At 35.2% G+C, this 18,983-nt stretch overlaps 1 protein-coding gene across 1 annotated transcript; it reads left to right on the top strand.

Annotated features, from left to right (window-relative positions):
• Positions 1–16,331: 16,331 nt before the first annotated feature.
• Positions 16,332–18,983, top strand: LOC147541562 (Protein phosphatase 2C family protein). The gene is made up of 4 exons (XM_086635145.1): positions 16,332–17,028; positions 17,146–17,510; positions 18,103–18,339; positions 18,458–18,983. Exons 1-4 carry the CDS (start codon positions 16,731–16,733, stop codon positions 18,722–18,724), a joined length of 1,167 nt encoding a protein of 388 aa, XP_086491271.1. The 5' UTR covers positions 16,332–16,730; the 3' UTR covers positions 18,725–18,983.

The raw sequence follows: 18,983 nt of genomic DNA, 5'->3' as shown, positions 1-18,983 counted from the left end.
CTCTAGCTATCTATGCTCCTCTTCAAGGTCATCAATCATACACAAGATTAATCTAGTTGGTTGATGAACATTCTAGCTCCTCATGCTATCAATTCTTCCCTCTGTAAACCTAGTTTATGGCTACAAACTCTGACGGCCTTTTCTTTTTTTTGTTGCAAGGAAGCCCTTTTCTCCTAGAATGTAGAAGGACCACCCAGGTACTGTGACATGTTAGGTTTTCTTTATACACAAAAAACTTAATACAAATATATACTCAAAATATTAGCGACGTGTATAACAATATGTCAGTAGTTCGCTCAATGATGGCCTGCCAAGAACTAATTTCATTTCTTTCTTTTATCTTTAATATTCTGAGAAATATTTGTACATATAATAATATATAAGCAAATTGATATAGTTTTTATATTGGTTGTTGATTTAATGAATTGTTAATTGACACTAATTGTTTCATTTTCAAAGTTTGTTAGTAATAAAAGGATAAAGTTATGGAATAATCCTACGCAACACTGTCCATCACCCTTTGGTGTAACGGTTGGACACCCCTCAAGCCCATGAGGTCCTGGGATCGAGGTCCTGGGATCGAGTCGCGGTGGAGGCAGTTTGTCACCATAATTTGTCCCATGTAATTTAGGCAATATATAAAGTAAATATTGAAATAAATTTGTCAGGTTTTAGGCCTCTTTCATTATAGTTTGTATTAGGCGATTATCGTGCTCATAACATCTTCATGATGGATCAATGCCTTGTAACGACTAACGTTGATCGTAGTTGATTTCTCAAAAAAAAAAAGACTACATTACACTAAAAAGGGAAGGAAATGGATCATGAAAAGAATAATACCAACAACAACAGTAATTAGAGGCACGACTGAATACTTTTAGGTAATTATGTGAAGTCAAATGGGTAGCCAAGTCGACTACAACTCAGATAATACATTTTAATAGCGCATGTGGACGTGGAACCCTAGGATTTAGCATATGCCATTTCTAAAAGGGACAGTGATAGTCATTGTTTGCCCATTAAATGATATAATTTTTGTGCAATTTGTATGTTTTTATACTATCATTGCTGAGAAATTACGTACCTAGAAGAAAATCTAAATTTCACATTATAGGGTGTTCTACATTTTCGGTTGTGGGTCGAACTCTGGGCAGCCAGCAAACATCCAATCTCATGAGAGATTATGCGTACAAACAAGCTCCCTACGCGTACAAACAAGTTTTTTTTTTGTAAATATGTTGTACATGATATAATTACAGTGGACTAGATGTGGTCCAAACCTAAAGCAGTCAGTAAACTTGTTTGCTTTTAGGGCACTAGAAGCGCACCAACATAGAAGCTTTGAATAATGTGTACTAATCCCATTTGAGTAAAGTTAGACGCTAAGTTGCTGCAGTGTGGTTCTTATTTGCGAAATCTACGAATCTTACTGTATATTTCATTTGCTTATCCAAACCGATTTTGTTTACTCTCTAGTGCAGACTAGACATGCTTCAGAGCCTGGGGCGATTGCGATAGTCTCTCATTGTTGGAGTATCAAAGCAAGAACAATATCGTTAGCTGTTAAAGCATTATTTGAACATATAAGCATGACTTGTTCTTCTACTTCGACTTAAATTGTGAAAGACGCACAAATTTTTCATTTTTTTTTCCTGACTGAATACTTTTCACTCAGTAGGTGACGGGGGGTTGAAGTTTGTAAGACAAAAACCTAACTGTGAATCATTTTGGCCCCAAATAAGAACTGGGATCAGACCGATTCTCAAGTAATTAGATAAGACGAATGAGGAGGATAATGGAGGACCACAAGTCCACAAGCAAGCAAAATATATATATATAGAGAGAGAGAGAGAGAGAGAGGGGTTTGATCTCTGAGAAAGAAATATTTAGATGTACGAAAATACAAATCAAAGGTGTGTTTGGTATCACCCATCTCATACAACAACAGATTGCTTCTGTCATGTTCTGATCCGAGAAAGCATCTTTTAGCCAACTAATTTCCCCCCAAAGAAAGAGATAGAGAAAGTTTCCATGTGGGGTTCTCTCTCTCTAGGACTTACTACGTCACTCTGTTTCTTTTTTTTTGAAAGGTTCGCATACTTTTAAGAGTAGGAGTCTTGTGTCTACAATCTTCCAATTTGGTGACCACTTCAACCAAAAGTTGTTGAAGCTATACGTTAGAGAGAAACAAATAATGGGAAGCGGCACAGGGCGGAAATCAAATCAAAGGGATAGTACGTAGTTGGTTGTTAGTTGGTTCTCAACAAGGGATGATAATTTTTCGGGTTCACAATCTCATTTTTTCGTCTGCAATTGGAGAATTGATTTCCCGTTCTCCCTCTCGCAACCATAAACGTTACAAAACTCACAAGTCTCTTTCAATAGTTTGTATTGCTCATTGTTCTTGAGAACAAAGAATCATATCGTTCAAGTGATGTCGGCGTTGAAGACGTGTGATTGAAAAATGTTAAAAGTATCCAATATTCCAATATTAGATGCATGATTCAATTTAAATGCATAATTCGTGCACACAATTACAAATCTTGTATATTGGCGGGAGATAGAGAGAATGATGGATGGTGTGTTGTGTTGTATGTTAGAATTTGGAGTCATGTGGAAAGGGGTTTTGATAGATGGAGTATTGGAGTGGGTGGTAGACTGGTAGTGGTAGTAGGGTGTGGGGATCAGTCAGTGAGTCAGTGAGTCAGGGATTCTGTGAAAGCAGAGAGATCAATGAAGTATGTATGTGTTGAGAGCAGTAGCACGTGCATAGAGAGCAGAGACGGTTATTATTTTGCACGACCACCATACGTATCTATTTATTCCCCTTCCTCATCCCATTACTACTTATAAGGCCAGCCAGGCCCCAGCCAGGCGCCAGCCGGCCTTTCCCTCTCTATTCCTTCAGTATGGGCTGGCTCGTCAAGAATTTTACATGTATTGTTGGTAGAAGAAAATTAAGATAATCAAATTACAGTGCCGCCATTAGTGACGGGTTATGTTGGAAGGACAACAACTAGAAATACTCTACTTATAACGATATCACTTCGTCGTGCAACATCTCCATAAAATTGTATCGAGTTTTATCTCCTTCACAATGAGTTTGAAGATCAATTCCTCAACTACTTCTATCTTCTGCTCAACTTATACGACTTTGCTAGCCTTGATATATATAGTTATAGAGGCAAAGGACAAGTGAAGATGCATGATAGGCAATGAATGGCACAAGTCTCTCATGCACAATGGTTCCTATATATGCACTTTTTATTTCTAATTCTAATTTATTCATTCTTCAAAATATTTTACAAGTACCTCTTATGAGAAAGAATTTAATCTCAGTTCATAAGTTCGTTCAAAAGACAATATTTTTTATTTCACCCCTGACTATTTTGATGTGAAGGATATTCACAGAGATATGCAACTTGTTCATGGTCCAATCACAAATGGTATGTATCGTCTAGAACTTCAAAATCAACATATTCGAAATAGCACACGTACCCAGTCACATTGATATAATAGAGAATGCAATAAACGCTTTGGGGAAAACTAAATATTTTTCGGGGTGTGAAGACTTGGTCAAAAATTGGTCAATTTTGTTTGACAATTTTATTTTGTAAGTTGTTAGGGGGAAAAATAAAAAATCCCCACCTCACCTCTCTCTCTCCACCTCACCTCATCATCTTCACCGGCGAAGGTCGCCGGCCGGTCAATTTCCGGTCGGCGACCTTCAAACATTAAATTTTTTTTTCTCTCCCTCTCTAAATTTTTTGTTTTGTTTTTAAGACCTAGATCTGGTCTGGTCTGTTCTTCACGAACAAACCTATCATGGTATGTTCTTCAAGAACAAACTAGATCTAGGTCTTAAAAACAATTTTTTTTCAGAGAGAGAGAGGAGAGAGATTTTCTTTTTTTAATGTTTGAAGGTCGCCGGCCGGAAAATTGACCGGCCGGCGACCTTCGTCGGTGAAGATGATGGTGTGGCAGAAATACAAGATGAGATGGAGGAGAGAGGTGAGGTGGAGAGTTTTTTATTTTTATTTTGAAACATATTCCCTATAAAATATGTTTCCCCGGAAAATTTTCAAAATTTTACATATTCCTTTAAAATTTCATACCCCGGGAACTATTTAACTTTCCCCAAAACGCTGACCTAAATAAATAGTTGTCCTAAAACAACATTACATTTATACATCAAATATAAATAAAACATGTATATAGTTCTGGCAAAACAGATTCTTGTCCCAAAAATTAAAAAAACAAAACAAAAAAGTCATGATATAATATTCTTCAGGCTATTAAGAGCTACATTTAATTTATTTAGTAGATATATACCTATAAGTTACATGAGACAAATACAAAACATTAACTACAACCTCCCTATCTTACAAAAAAAAAAAAACTACAACCTCGCATTACACAGATCCTTCTGCCCCTAGTTATTTTAGTCTTTAAGATGTATTTTAGATATTTCCAAGTGCATGATCAATACTATTTTTATCAACCAAAGAAAATAAAACAAAGTTTTGGTCACCCAATAAGGTAAGGTAAGCATGTTGAGGGGTATTTTAGCCACTGCACCATATGATAATTGAAAAATTGGGTATATTACCTTGACAAGAAGATTGGTGGCAAATATTTTAGTAATCTTCATAGAAAATGTGTAATATGGGGACCCAACATTGCTCATGTCTTGCCATTGGGTTCATTACTTTATTGATTCATTAATGGGACCAACTTTTCTCACACTAGGATTCTTTCATCCAATCCTTGTTCTTTGACATACAAGTTTTTGTTTTTCTTTTCCAAATCTTCACTTTTGGCCCCTAATTCATCCATCTCAACCTCTTCTCTCCCTCTTTTCTATTTAAACCACTTTTTGCTTCATCACTTTGCTCTAACAAACACCCATCCCATCCTCTCTCTCTCTCAAAATTTCAATAGAATTGTTAAGCCATGAAAGAGAAGGGGAAACTGCAAAACATGTGTGGGTCTAACAGAGTTCATTATCAACCATCATTAGCCATACACAAAGATTATTCAAATGTAATATCAAAATTCAAGCCAAAGATCAGAATAGTTCATATATTTGCACCAGAGATCATTAAAACCGACGTTTCGAATTTTCGAGAACTTGTTCAAAGTCTAACTGGAAAACCTCCTTCTTCATCAATATCGGATCGAAAAGTTCCTAAGAAGAAAACAACAAGAAATGATAACCAAGTAATTTCCTCATCACAAGGGCACAAATTATTTATGCAGCAAACACAGACAAGAATGAGTGAATCAACTCATGGGTTTCAGAGATCTTGTTATGGTGATTATCATCATGATAATCATAATCAAGATATTATCAAGGATGAAGATCAAGAAGAAGCGTCGTGGGGAGGTGAGAATTCATCAAGTACTACTAGTGCTGCTAATAATAATTATGTTGGTGGTGGTGGTTTTAGTGATATTGAGACTTACTTTCAAGGGTTTAGTCATGAATTCCCTTTACTTCCTCTCAATTCAAATCATATGGAGATGTTTGGAGAGACATATTTTGTTTAAGGTTTAGGGTCATTAGTTTAAATGGAAGTCTCTTGGAATTAGGTTGGACTTTTATGGGTATTGAAGTTTTATTTACTTTGGGTTTATGTCTCTCTTTCTCTTCCATTTCTCCTTATTGTGAATATATAATATCATCATCTCTCCCTCTCTAGGTCTCCTTCTTGTAGTATATGTAAGTATAAGATGGATCCATTGAACCCATATCAATAAGGTGTTTAATTCCTCTTTCTTTATTTTTTCTTGTATGAAGAAATTAATTAGATATAAAATTTGGCAAACCTACAAGAAATCACAAGGAAATGACTAAATAACAAATGATTGGGTTAACTTATCTTGCAAGAGTATATGCACTTGTATTATTTTACAATAGTCAATGATCTTAAATTTTTATGATTAGTTTATGCAAGAGGGTTTACTATATATCTCCAATTTTAGTTCTTGATCTCTCTTGTTTTTCTTGTTCTCTCTATTCTAGTACATATTTCCTTATCCTTCATGAACACAAAAAAGGGAAACAAATAATAGCTTCAAATACATAAAATGAGTGCATGCTGTACTTGGGTTGCAGAAAAGACCCACCAAAAATCAAAGATCAGAATATGAAAAAAGCTATATACTTTGTGTATTTTCTGATTCCTATAGGACAATTGTAAGACCTACATGGATGACATTTTACCCTATGACGATTTCGCTCCATCGAGAGGATTGGCATGACATTTACCGTCGAGCCCAACCTGCTAATTCTAGCGGCACAAGCAGCTTGTACTCGTACTACTCTGCATACCCGCCTCTGAGCGTCGATGGGCTCATTTATGTATTGAGCTGTTGGGTTTTTCTCAGCAACTCACGGGCTTATTTATGTATCGGGCTCTCGGTTTTTTTTCCCTAACCTACATGGGGGGTGGTCTTCCTACATAGAAATGATGATCTATGTGGAAAGTGCAACCATAAATTAACCTAGACAATGTAAGTTTGTACAAGTTATTAAAATTTATTAACTTATTAGATTATCAAATTACAGTTTAAGGAACCCATTAGAAGGCTAAAATTGTGCTATAGCTTGGACAAGCTAACTAGTAGTTCTCACTATGTCTAAGAGTCTGAAGATGACCTAGTCATTGCAATATCAACCACCTAAAAGTTTTCTGAAACCCTCATCAAGGTTAATTATTTCAAGAATTTCACTAAAAGTAGTAGGTTTAATCACCCCCACTTTTGATACGATTCAAAATTTTGGAAATTGAACAAAATATTATTTAGTATTGAGGGGGTAAACTAAAAAATTCAATATTATATGTGATCATGAAAACAATAGAAATATACCAGAAAATTACCAGTCTCAAATGACAAGGTATACACAAACTAGTATCAACTAGTCACTAAGATTTCTTCGGTTTGTAACCTACAACTTTAGCACTCTGTGGATCAGCAAAATAATTGTTACTCCTGCCGAACTGTTTAACATTCAATCATATGGACAACCATTATTTTCCTCCTTCCAACAAAATAACCAACCCTAGTTACTTTGTTATATTTGTAAAAGAAAAATTGAAACAAAAAGAAAGAATCCCCATGAGCAAGGACTTAGGGTGTCAATAATTATTTACAAATTGCCTTCATTAATAGTTTTATATCATTTTTTGTTGAAGTGATAGTTTTATATTAATAAGAGACAGATTGCCTGTAATATTACCTACCACTAACAAGTTTCAACTTCATTAATCTTAATAAAGTTGGATTTGACTTACCAAACAAGTAAGAATCCAAAAAAAAAAAAACATGCTTGCCCACCAACAAACCTTTGATTCACACCACTATTTGATCTTCCTTGGACTAATCATGGCCTCCCAAAAAATTCTATTAAGTACAAATCAGGTAGTCACAAGTCACAACATCCTTTTTTTCAACAAAAGAAAAAAGAACATCCTTTTGCAAATACACCAAAAATGTTAAATCATTTCATGACTTCTGTAAAAATCCCAACCCACACAAATTATGTACAAATCCTACATAATGTGTGAAATCCGCAAACAACCCCACAAAAACCTAACATAGGGAGCAGAAACTTAACAATAATAATGGTCAACAATCCTTGGTTAGAGTGGTAAGAGGTATAATCTTCCATCCTAGAGGTCAAGGGTTCGAGACACGCTAAACAATTCAAAAAAAAAACTTAACAATAATAATGAATTGTTTGTTATAGAAAGAAAATTTGCGCACAATGAACAACACTCAACAATTTTCCCAAATCAGAATATGTACAACTCTGTATGGAGTTCTATACAAAAGTGATAGAAAACCCCCTTTATGACCTCCTTGGCCTAAATGACCACTTCACTTACGTGGCAAATAAGACAAGGGATACTTTGGCCTTTTTATACATGTGAAAAGACTAGCATATCTCTTGCCTTATTAGGAAAGGTCACCAAGGGGGGTGGGGGTGCTTGTATCGGCTCTGTTTTTATATTATTAGAAGGCTTTTTATCCCTTCGTGCTGGAGTGCCATTTTTATTTTCGTGAACATACTCCTAACTGCAGCTGAATTTTCCAACTCCATTCTTCTTCTACTGCATTTTTGGAGTTGATTTCTTTCTCTTTTATTTAGGGAAGGTTCTTTCTCCAGTTGATTTGTTAGTCTATTACCATTTCACACATGGTTGGGGCAATTGAAGAAGTAGCAACTTGCATTGTGGGTGACAAAATTAGGCTTCTTTAATGTTCAGTTAGACCTCCAATATTATATGGTCTTCTCTATCTCTTTTATTTCTTATTACAAGAAAGAAACAAGTCATGTATAATAAATAATCTTTCCAAATAAGAAATTAGGAAGAAATTGTGTGTGTGAGAGAGAGAGAATATTGAAAGTGTGAGGCTACAAGAAGATATAGAAATAACAGTGATTTTAACAAGTGCAAAAGTATTGGTGTTATGTTGTACTGATCAACCTTATTTGTTCGTATGCTATGTGTACGATTAGTTTATTTGTCATATACACCTCCCGTATGAGAGGTGTGTCGCAGATTGGGTCACAACCTACCACCACAGCTCCTCGCTTACAAATCTTGTGGTATAATCATGCCGGCTAGTCACTATTGATTTGTATCCTTGGATTTCATGTTTAGATAAGGGATGAGTTGCTGGGACCGATGACAATGACAATGGTTTATGAATCCCCCTACTTGAATCGATGAGATGAATAGTTCTTATTAAAAAAACATTTTGTGTGATCACCCATATTTGCATTTGAATCAAAAGGGGATCTAACAAGGATTATAAATATTGCAAAAGATCAGAAGGGGATCTAACAAGGATTATAAACTATTATACAGATAAAAGATCCTACTCAAATACATAAAAAGAGCATCAAAATGACACTAAAATACTACTTCAATACAAAATCTAAGCTGACTTTCTAGTTTTTCTTAAAGAAACCCATAATTAACACTCTAAATAGGTTAAATTATCTCATAAAGGTACATAATCATGTCTTAATCATCCTGTAAGCAAGCGAGGACTTAATCTAAAAACATACCACTTGTTAAATAAAGTGTCGTCTGAAAGGCTGATAAATAATCTTTTCATCGTCAAAACACGTGAAAACAAAAAGTTCAAATATACCAACTTAGATATCCTTTTTATGATATAATAGGTACTCCAAATCACATACTATTTCTTTCTCTAGACGAAACCATTAGGTAGTTATATTTCATAGACTTGAGACCTATCGCTCTTACTTGTATCTAGATGAGTTCTAAGCTCATATTACCATATAATCCAAAGTTTCGGCGGTTTCGCTTGACAACACAAATTAAAAGTACTTCTAAGTAGTTTCTGAAGCTACCTAAGTGGAATATTTGGCGTGCGCCCCCAAGTCCTTCAGTCGACTCAAGTAATTGAGTCGACTTAAGGCTTCACATGACCATTGGGACTCTTCAAGGTCATGTGTTTGAGCAAATCCTGGCCGTTGAATTTGCTCCAGCGACCAAATATATATATACACATTTTTTAAAAAACTTTAATTGCACACTCATAAAAAACCGAAACACACATTTCTCACAAACATAGATTTTAAGTCTAAGTCTCGAATACGTTAGAGTTGATTTTTGAGGCTGAGCTGAGGTTTAGATTGAGAAAATGATTTTTTATGCTCAAAAGTCAAGCTTGCAATGGAGTTGCTCTGATACACGGACGGGGGTGATTGAAGCGTTCCCCAAAATAAAAGGCCTCTCTCTAGGCGCTAACCGCTGCTAAGTCAGCATAATATATACCCACCACACACGCATCTGGTAAGATACCCTATTACTACTACTACTACTAGTAGCATTTTTGAGAAAGCAACATTTGAAGCGTGAGCGAAGTAGAAGGATGGCAATGAGCATGACTACTACTGTCTTCTCCGCTCTCCCCTCCGTCGTCACCACCAAACCACTTTTAGGGTTTCAACCGTCCGGCATCACCACAACTGACATTATCGCTCCCTTCGCCGTTCCTAAAATTCCACTCATCAGGATTCCTCCCACTCTGGTGGGTTTCAGGTAGACATTTCTAAACTAAATAAAAGTTCCTCTTTTTCTTAAAAAGAAAAACTAGGGTTTTATATCATTTTCTTGAATCTGTACTGCTTCTCTTTGTTTAATTTATCATGGATATAAAAATTGCATGTAGAATTCGCTTGTTTAATCTAATTTGTTTTTTTTTTAATCTTTGATTATGGAACAATTCAATGATCTTTGGTGCAATACCGAAAATGCTATTTAATTTACCAAATTAAGTAATATTGTTTTTTTTGGTACAAGTCGACATTCAAGACTTTGGCTTGAATTTGGTTGTCTAGATGAAATTGACACTTTCTTATGGCTTGAACTTTAGCCCATGTTTGATGTTCAAATTATCATCCAGTTATGGTTTAAGTACTATGCTTCCTAAAAACTTGTGAAATCAGATTCATGAATTGGCCAAGGGTGACTATTTGTAGGTATTAAGGGTCTTTATATGGCCTTTAGAACCCAAGATGTCTTCCGCCTGCTGGCTTCTAACCGGGTTAGGAAGTAATTGACGGTTCTAGTTCTCATTCAATGTAATGACTCTTGGATTCCGATGTATATAACCCATAAATTATTAGCCCTGTGGTTGTTCTCTCTCGGAAGGGCCATTGTAGCCTTGAGGAAGAATTATGGAGGGTCGGAGGCGTAGCACAATCTTAGTATAACTTTGACCCTAAAAATTTGCAAAGGCGTACGTAATTATTGTGGTAGGTACTTAAATCAATAAGATTGAGAAGGATTACTTGAGATTGACGAGCTTAAATGACCTTCAAGATTGTCATTCTGTTGCTGCATCCAAGCGATACTGTTTCCATTAAGTACTTAATATGCATTTCCATAGTTCATCTCAATAAGTTAAAAACTATAACCTTATCAAGGGTAGGTAAGTTTCAATATTGTGGAGAAAACAAGGAAGTGTATTCCAAGGGCGTATATCACATACTGTATAAAGCTTACTCAAAATTTCTGTTCGAGCTCATTTCTCATGGTTTGCCTTCTTTCTTTATTTTTTATCTGAGCACGTTTTTCATGTTCAGGTTTAGGAACGTGGCGATCTCACAAAAGAGGCAAAGGGTGCCCAAATTGTTTGCTGATCCATCTGAGGGGGACATTGCTAAAGGAAAGACCGACGAGAATGACATAAGTGATGCGCGTGGACCTCCTATCCTGACCATCTTGGCAGGTTTTGTAGTGTTTTTCTTCGTATTTTGGATTTTAGGCTCTATAGTGGCATGGCTTATAGGTTTAATTGTCAATGTATCACCACCTAAGTAGAAATCTAGCACCATTTTCAACTTCATATATATGGACAGTAGACTCCATATATATATCTTTATTGTTTATGTTAGCTCTGAACCAAAATTATGATCTTCAGCTGGATATGTAAATCAAAACCAACAGTCTGTGAGAGAAAAATCCCAAGTTGCTTCCTAAGCATTAATAATGTTCTCTTCTTAATTCATCAAAGCAAAAGAAAACAGCCTTAATTTCTTTCCCGAATTTTCTTGACAAGAAAAGCTTATCTTAAATCAACTTTCTCCCATCAAACCGTTATTGTTTAAAATACTAGGCTTCTGTGAATATGATCTGCTACATATCCTGTGAAATTTTGCAACCGCCCAAATCCTTTTTGGTTTTGTGGCTTTTTGTACTACCAAATGAATCAATTCATAGTTAGGCTACATGAATTTGCCAAACTCATATAGACCGAAAACAATTTACATGTGGGCGCTTAAACAAACCCACCAAAATTTAAGTTGGAATACCAAGCCGAGTCACGAAGGCTTGAAGCGTAGTTAAACTTTTATTATAAGGAAGAAATACATAGAGAGATTACGGGATTTTGGGATTTCTTCCTAGTAAACTTAGTAAGTTTATCCGCCATAACACTGTTTGTTCTATTTACATAACAAAAAAGTGAAATTAACAGAAGACTACATTTTAGACTTGATATGGTTTATGATACATTTTAGACTTGATATGGTCTATGATACATTTTAGACTTGTTATGGTTTATGATTTTATTGCTGGTCCAATGGGTCTTGGTTTTTCTCCCCTTCAGTCGGTCTATCACCTTCTTGAGTTGCCTTATCGAATTGCCTTCCTAAACCCTAGAGCATTGGCCCAATTTAAAGCTTCCTAAGCGGCCAATGCTTCTCTCTCGTCCACTCATTGGCAGCGGAGGAGGAGCGATCTCCGTCCAAGACACATACCCACTGAGTTATGAATTATTTGTGCTATTGAAGATTCTTGATCAGAGGACAGGACAGTTATGAAACATCAAGTTGCATTTCATAAAGTCAGGTGGTGGTGCAGTTCACCCAGTTCTGTTACTGTAACAAAGACTCCTCTTAGCTTTTCCTGAATTTGAAACAAGATGAGATTAACTGTTTAATTGTGCTGAGTGGCACTCTTGAGTTAGGTTGCTGCCACTTTCTCGCACTGCACAAGTTTTTGCTACTAAAGGAAGAGTTCGACTCGCTTAAAGTTTTAGCTAACTATTGTGGTAATCTTGTTTCGAGCACATGTGTCTCAAGTAGAGAAGTTACAAGTGGAACTAGTGGATCTTTTATTGGAGCTTACTTCTACAAACCTCCCTATTTTGCTTCTCATGTGAGAACAAAGTTCAAGGGCGTAGCTGAGCTCAAGGTGCTAAACTGGCTTCCGGAAACCTCCCTATTTTGTTTCGAGGTCAAAGCAGGGCTTAGGGCAGAGCTTACTCGGTCTACCTCTCTGGTTGACTTTCGAACATTGCCAAGGTGCCCTAAGAGACTTGTATCCCTACCAATAATCTCTCTGGTTAGAGTTAGACACAGATAGAGCTCTTTCGAATTCATGTTTGTGGCAGCTCTATCGAGAGTTCACTCGTACGTGTATGAGCTTCAGTACTTACGTCTGAAGTCAATTTGTTAGACTTTTTAACTTGTTAAAATTTGGCTCAACAGATCCAACAAGAACATTTGTTAACAAATAATAACGATCTTTTGTTGTTTATGATTGTTTTAGATTTTATTTTTCACCTACATAAGTAAAGAAGAAAACAGGAAAAATTGACTGTTACTATATTTCTCTTCTTAAGATGCCTTGAGAATAGTATACAAAAAAAAGATACCTTGAGAAGAGATGAAGTATATATTAAGAGAAAGTCAGGAAGAAAGTTAGACATAACTACTTCCATAAATATCGTCAAGAAAGTGCCATCTTCTTTTGAACATTGGTAATAAATAAGTTTGAAAGGTTTAATCTTAGCAATTGAAGATAAGTTTAGAAAGTATGATCACAAATTTAAGATTTTAAATTTGATGACTGTAATTTTAACCATCCAACAAGTGAGTATATTCTGGAGAATGACACTCTCCTTGCCCTGAAGTGTTTTTCAAAAAAGATAAATTTAAAATTTTTCTTGAAACTTAAAGTTTCCCTTGAAAACAAGTCCATGTTAAAATATGAAACAAGCAAGATTTAAAACATATTAAAAAGAAATGCAAAAAAAATTTTATTTTGTTTTCTCATAAAAAGTAGTAAAAGTCAAAGAAAATAACCTATGAGTGAAACATCTTTATTTATTTTTAAGTTGAGTCACATATGACATGTGATCATCATATCAGATGGGAGAACAAAAGGTAAGAAAGAAAGAAAAATAAATTAAAATTGCATACTCATCTCTCCACCTAAAACATAGCAACAAAAAAAAAAATCTCTCCACCTAAAACTATTTTTCTTTCTAGAGGGTCTGGTGTCATTAATTAGTAGTTGGATCTTGTGGTTCTTATTAATGTCTTCTAACGGAATCCTCTACTTTGTATCCAATGACTTTGGGTGAGAATAATGGACCTATCTATAATGTTTTGTCCCTTTCCGTGCTATTTTTTTTAAGCATCGGATGACATTAAACTTAATATGATATCAGAGTTGTGCTCATATGTGATAAGATTAAAAGTTACGTGTGCTCCACGTTATTCAAAAAAAAAAACATGTGTTACGTTCAAAGAACGTCACACGTAAGAGAGCATGTGAAAATAGTTCTACATTAGAGAAAGACGATCAGGGTACCAAAAATAAAATGTGTAGGTCATCTCTGCTTATTACCAATTAGTTCTAAATTGGATGATCATAAACTTAATAATTTGCCACATATTTACATACTCTAGTGCTCAATTTTGTATATCATGCTAAATTTATACGGTTGTAATAGAAATTACTCCATTCACTAAATTTTAAGAGATTTTTTTCCAAAATCCGAAAGGAACTCTTTTTATCGATTAAAAATAGGTCAAGGCAAGTAATTGCTATTGTAGAGAAGAATGAGTTCTAACAATCGTGTGAGAATTAAACAAGATAAGGAAGCATTTAGTACCATAAAAAGGGAAAGAAAACAAGACTATTGTAGAGAAGAATGAATCATCAATAGAATATAGATATAGATGGTGGGTTCAAAACTGGGTATCTCTCAAGTCTCTAGTGGCGATTGTCTACTCCATCTAGTAATTTAGCTGGAAGAAACTAGACTTTTGGAAATTTAATTTATTTATAGAGGTTATTTAGTAAATAAGTTACACCATGCTAATTAGTGTTAACTTCCCTTTCATCATGTGTATGAGTAACTAATTTTAGTTTGAACGAGTCAAAATTTGACTCCCCTCTCTCACTGTATCAGAGGGATATATTCATTTTGAACCGATTTTTTTTAGTTTTGCCTCATAATCTGCATTTTTTTCTCTTTTTCACTTGATTTTTTTATCTCTCCCATGTTATTAAGGTATGAATGATGTTGCTGGGCTTTAGATCATAATTTGGTATTTTGGTTGAATTATAGGTTTGTTCTTGTAAAAGTTTGAATTCGACAATTATCGTGTTTATCACATCTTTTAATGTATCAGTGTCATTATAATGACTATATCTATAATACATCATAATCAATTTCGAAAAAGACAATATGAGCCTACGATTTAGGCAAAACCATGTCAGTATTATCGACAATTGCTACCCAAAATTGTACTTTTTACTTGGTTACACTTTATTCATGCTAAATTGCTCAATAACACCTTATTTTGAACAATGGCCAAGTGGTCAAAATATATTTCGTGTAGTAGAAAAAAGAATCCAGTGCATTGGTGAGAAAAAAAAGGAGTCTAAATATATTTTGACACAAGCCTTTTTTTCCTTTATGCCAAAAGTGATCGAATATATGTATATACAATGGTATAATATGTGCATGCAGAGTTCTATCAAATGTGTGATCTCAACTTTTAGAGATACGTTTAGAAGGTGTAATCAGGGTAATTTTGAAGTCCAAAACCAAGTCAAGAATAGGGACACCTTCATGTACAAGTAAAAAATGAACATCCAAGATTTAATGTTGCTTTAGGGGAATCGAACCTTTGACTTTTATTATATATACCAAGTCCGGAACCACTTCGTTATATTATGAATCTTATCAACATTCTAGTTTTAGTTCTACGAATTAAACCACACCAACCTATAGAATTTCAAACAAGAGGCTCTCAAGTAGGTTGGGCTTAGGACGCCCCTGGGTGCAATCTTAATCAGTGGAGAGAGTTCGAAGATAAGTTTAGAATGTAAAATTTCAATTCTTTGAGATTAGTTTGGGAGATGCAATCTTAGACATTAAAGAGGGTTTGAAGATAAGTTTGAGAGATATAATCTCAACCCTTGATAAGTTTGCGAGGTGTTATCTTAACCATTGAAGATGAGGGTAATATCAGGGATATACATATATATAAAAGAATATTTGACTATTAAATTACAAGTGTTATCTTTAATTGCTTGATTTTCAATAATGAGATCGCCAAAGTTGACACCTCCAACAATTTTTCTTCTTGATTGGTTGTGAATATAGAGTTTATTTGTCAGATCTAAAGTCGTTCTATCGTCCCAAAGCCATCGCCCAAAATGATCGAAAGGTGAGGTTTATCTACTCCACAACCCCATGTAAATGGAAAATCCAAGATTTATTAAATCTAACTATAATTAAGTAAAGGTAGAATAGATGAGTTTTATACCCTTTAGGATGACCTTACAAGTGGATATATGGTCTTTAAAGATTTAGGATGTCTTAATAAATCAGACTGTTATAGTGCTTATTTAATTAAAAAAAAAAATCTTAATGGATCTTCCTATTATCTCTTTCATGATGTATTAATGTCGTGAAATGACTCTTATAACCCGTATCAAATTAGTGTATAGTATATAACTAGAGTAATAGTATGGGGATGTATAGTACTAGTTGGTAGCATCCTTACTCTTAGGGATTGGACCACAACTCCACAAGGAGTCTTTGTTTTTTCTTGGCAATTAAACTCTTCACACTTTCTTCACGCCTTCTCTTCTAACTTTCCCATTTCAGTAGTACTAGTTTTTCACTCCTTCCTTCCCTCTTCTTCACTCCAACAAACTCTTTTTCTCTCTCTACATTCATCAGAAACCCTAAAATTTTGAGTATTATCTCATCTCTCAAGGCAAGGGAACACCTCTATTTGAATTGGAATCGTTGCTGAACAATTGATCTATATTATTAGTATTAGTAGTGAATCAGAGGCGGCGGGATCTTGTGAAGAAACCAAACAAAAATATATATATATAAAAAAAAGGGTATATTTGTGGAGGAAATGAGGGATGTTTTCATGGTTGGCAAGGATTTTACAGGCATGCTTACTCCCGGTCCGACGGTACGCCCGTATGAACAAGGATGATGATGGTGGTGGAATAGATGATCCATTACTATGGTGTAGAGATCTTGATCGTCATTCATTTGGTGAATTCTCTTTCTCTGTTGTTCAAGCTAACGAAATCATTGAAGATCATAGTCAAGTTGAAATTGGTAGAAATGCTACTTTTGTCGGTGTTTATGATGGTCATGGCGGTCCTGAAGCTGCCAGATTTGTTCGTGATCATCTCTTTCTTCATCTTATGAGTTAGTATTCCTATATTTTTCCTTTTCATTTGGGGAGCCAATTCAAGATCTATATATAATTGGTTAAGGGTTTATTATTTATGATGATGAAGATGACCTAACATTTTCCATTTCTAGGGCTTGCTCGAGAAAATGGAACAATCTCTGAGGATGTTCTTGGGAGTGCTTTTTCAGCTACGGAGGATGGTTTTCTTACTCTTGTCCGGAGGACTTGTGCACTAAAACCACTAATTGCTGCTGTTGGATCTTGTTGTTTGGTTGGAGTTATTTGGCAGGGAATGATTTATGTTGCTAATCTTGGCGATTCTCGAGCTGTAGTAGGTTCTTTAGGTAGGTCTAATAAAATCGTCGCGGAACAATTGACTATGGATCATAATGCTTGTATGGAGGAGGTTAGACAGGAATTGAAGTCTCTACATCCTGATGATTCACATATTGTTGTTCTAAAACAAGGGGTATGGCGTGTCAAAGGCATTATTCAGGTTTGTCCTTCCTTCTTCCACTCGTAGTTGTATCTTTATATGAATACAGTTCGTCAGTTTCGCAAAATCAATGCTACAATTTTAGCACTAGTTAACTCAAGATAAATTTTGAGTGTGTCTGATGCCTGGTGTAATTGTTTAAATGTGTTCCATTATCCAAGTGAGACGACGTTCACAAACCGTTAAAAGTAGACCTCACGGATACTTGCATAGATTAATCAAAACGTAAATAGAACCACAAGATTGTTTAAGAACTAGAAATGTCACATGAAAGTTTAGAGTTAAAGCAGTTCACCTGTAAACGGATTAAGATTACACCGTCCTCAAATGTTACCGTTTGGTCATACAAAACAGCTTATTTTGCCTTGTAGATAGTAAAGGGGTTGAGCATTTTCGATTTATACTATTATCTTGTGACTTCCTAAGACATTGTTTTTTTTCTTCGTACCGAACATGCATTGTACTAATTTACGGAAATATACTACTTGTTTACCGATTTAAGTCAACAGTTGACTTTTTTTCCTTGTTAATTTTCTTTTAATTATCTGTAAGCAACATGTGTGATATTTATATTCATATATGCTGTTTGTAGGTATCTAGAACTATAGGGGATGCATATCTGAAGAGACCAGAGTTTTCTCTTGACCCATCATTCCCACGTTTTCGGCTCAATGAACCACTCCGTCGACCTGTTCTGACAGCTGAGCCCTCCATATATACAAGAGCGGTACGACCACAAGACAAATTCATTATATTTGCATCCGATGGTCTTTGGGAGCATTTAACAAACCAGGAAGCCGCTGAGATCGTCTATAACTACCCAAGAACAGTAAGCTTGTCTGCTCTCTCTCTCTCTATACATATGTGCACACACACACACACACACACATCTATACTTGGTTATTAAAATATTCTGATTATTTCTCTAATCTTACTTCAAATATCAGGGAATAGCAAGAAGACTCATTAAAACAGCTTTAACTGAGGCAGCTAGGAAGAGAGAAATGAGGTATGATGATCTTAAGAAGATCGAAAAGGGGGTAAGACGATACTTCCATGATGATATTACAGTCATTGTCATTTTCTTAGACCAAGAGTTGCTGGGGAAAAATACGGCTTTACCAGAAGTATCAGTACGAGGTTTTATCGACACAGTTGGACCATCTGATTTTTCTGTACTGGAAGGGATAAATGCGGCTCCAAGCTCTATCTAGTAACGGCACTAAGTGACTTGAATTGGTAAAAATACACACCTCTAGAGATGGTTCAGCTTGTCACTTGATCTTTCAATCTGTTTTTGTTTGCATCCACAATTTCAGAAGTTGGTGGTTGTTTTGTTCTACTTGTGATTTTCGTTATTTTTCTTTTATGTTAGTTGGACCTGATTCCATTTCTAATACTCCATATATGATGACTTCATGATATACCAATCTTGCTAATTAAGATGAAATCCATCTACTGTTTTTGTTTTCA

Source organism: Eschscholzia californica, unplaced genomic scaffold (genome assembly GCF_041429995.1).
Source record: "Eschscholzia californica isolate CP2 unplaced genomic scaffold, dmEscCali1.0.p SCAF_4, whole genome shotgun sequence".
Taxonomy (NCBI): domain Eukaryota; kingdom Viridiplantae; phylum Streptophyta; class Magnoliopsida; order Ranunculales; family Papaveraceae; genus Eschscholzia; species Eschscholzia californica.
This window is presented reverse-complemented; position numbering and strand designations above follow the sequence as displayed.

What these genes read in the sequence shown, in the direction of transcription:
- LOC147541562 (XM_086635145.1), top strand. Translation starts at nt 16,731, where the DNA reads ATGTTTTCATGGTTGGCAAGGATTTTACAGGCATGCTTACTCCCGGTC. An exon ending in GTGTCAAAGGCATTATTCAG is followed by an intron (nt 17,511 to 18,102) that starts GTTTGTCCTTCC and finishes TGCTGTTTGTAG; the next exon opens with GTATCTAGAACTATAGGGGA. An exon ending in TCTATAACTACCCAAGAACA is followed by an intron (nt 18,340 to 18,457) that starts GTAAGCTTGTCT and finishes TTCAAATATCAG; the next exon opens with GGAATAGCAAGAAGACTCAT.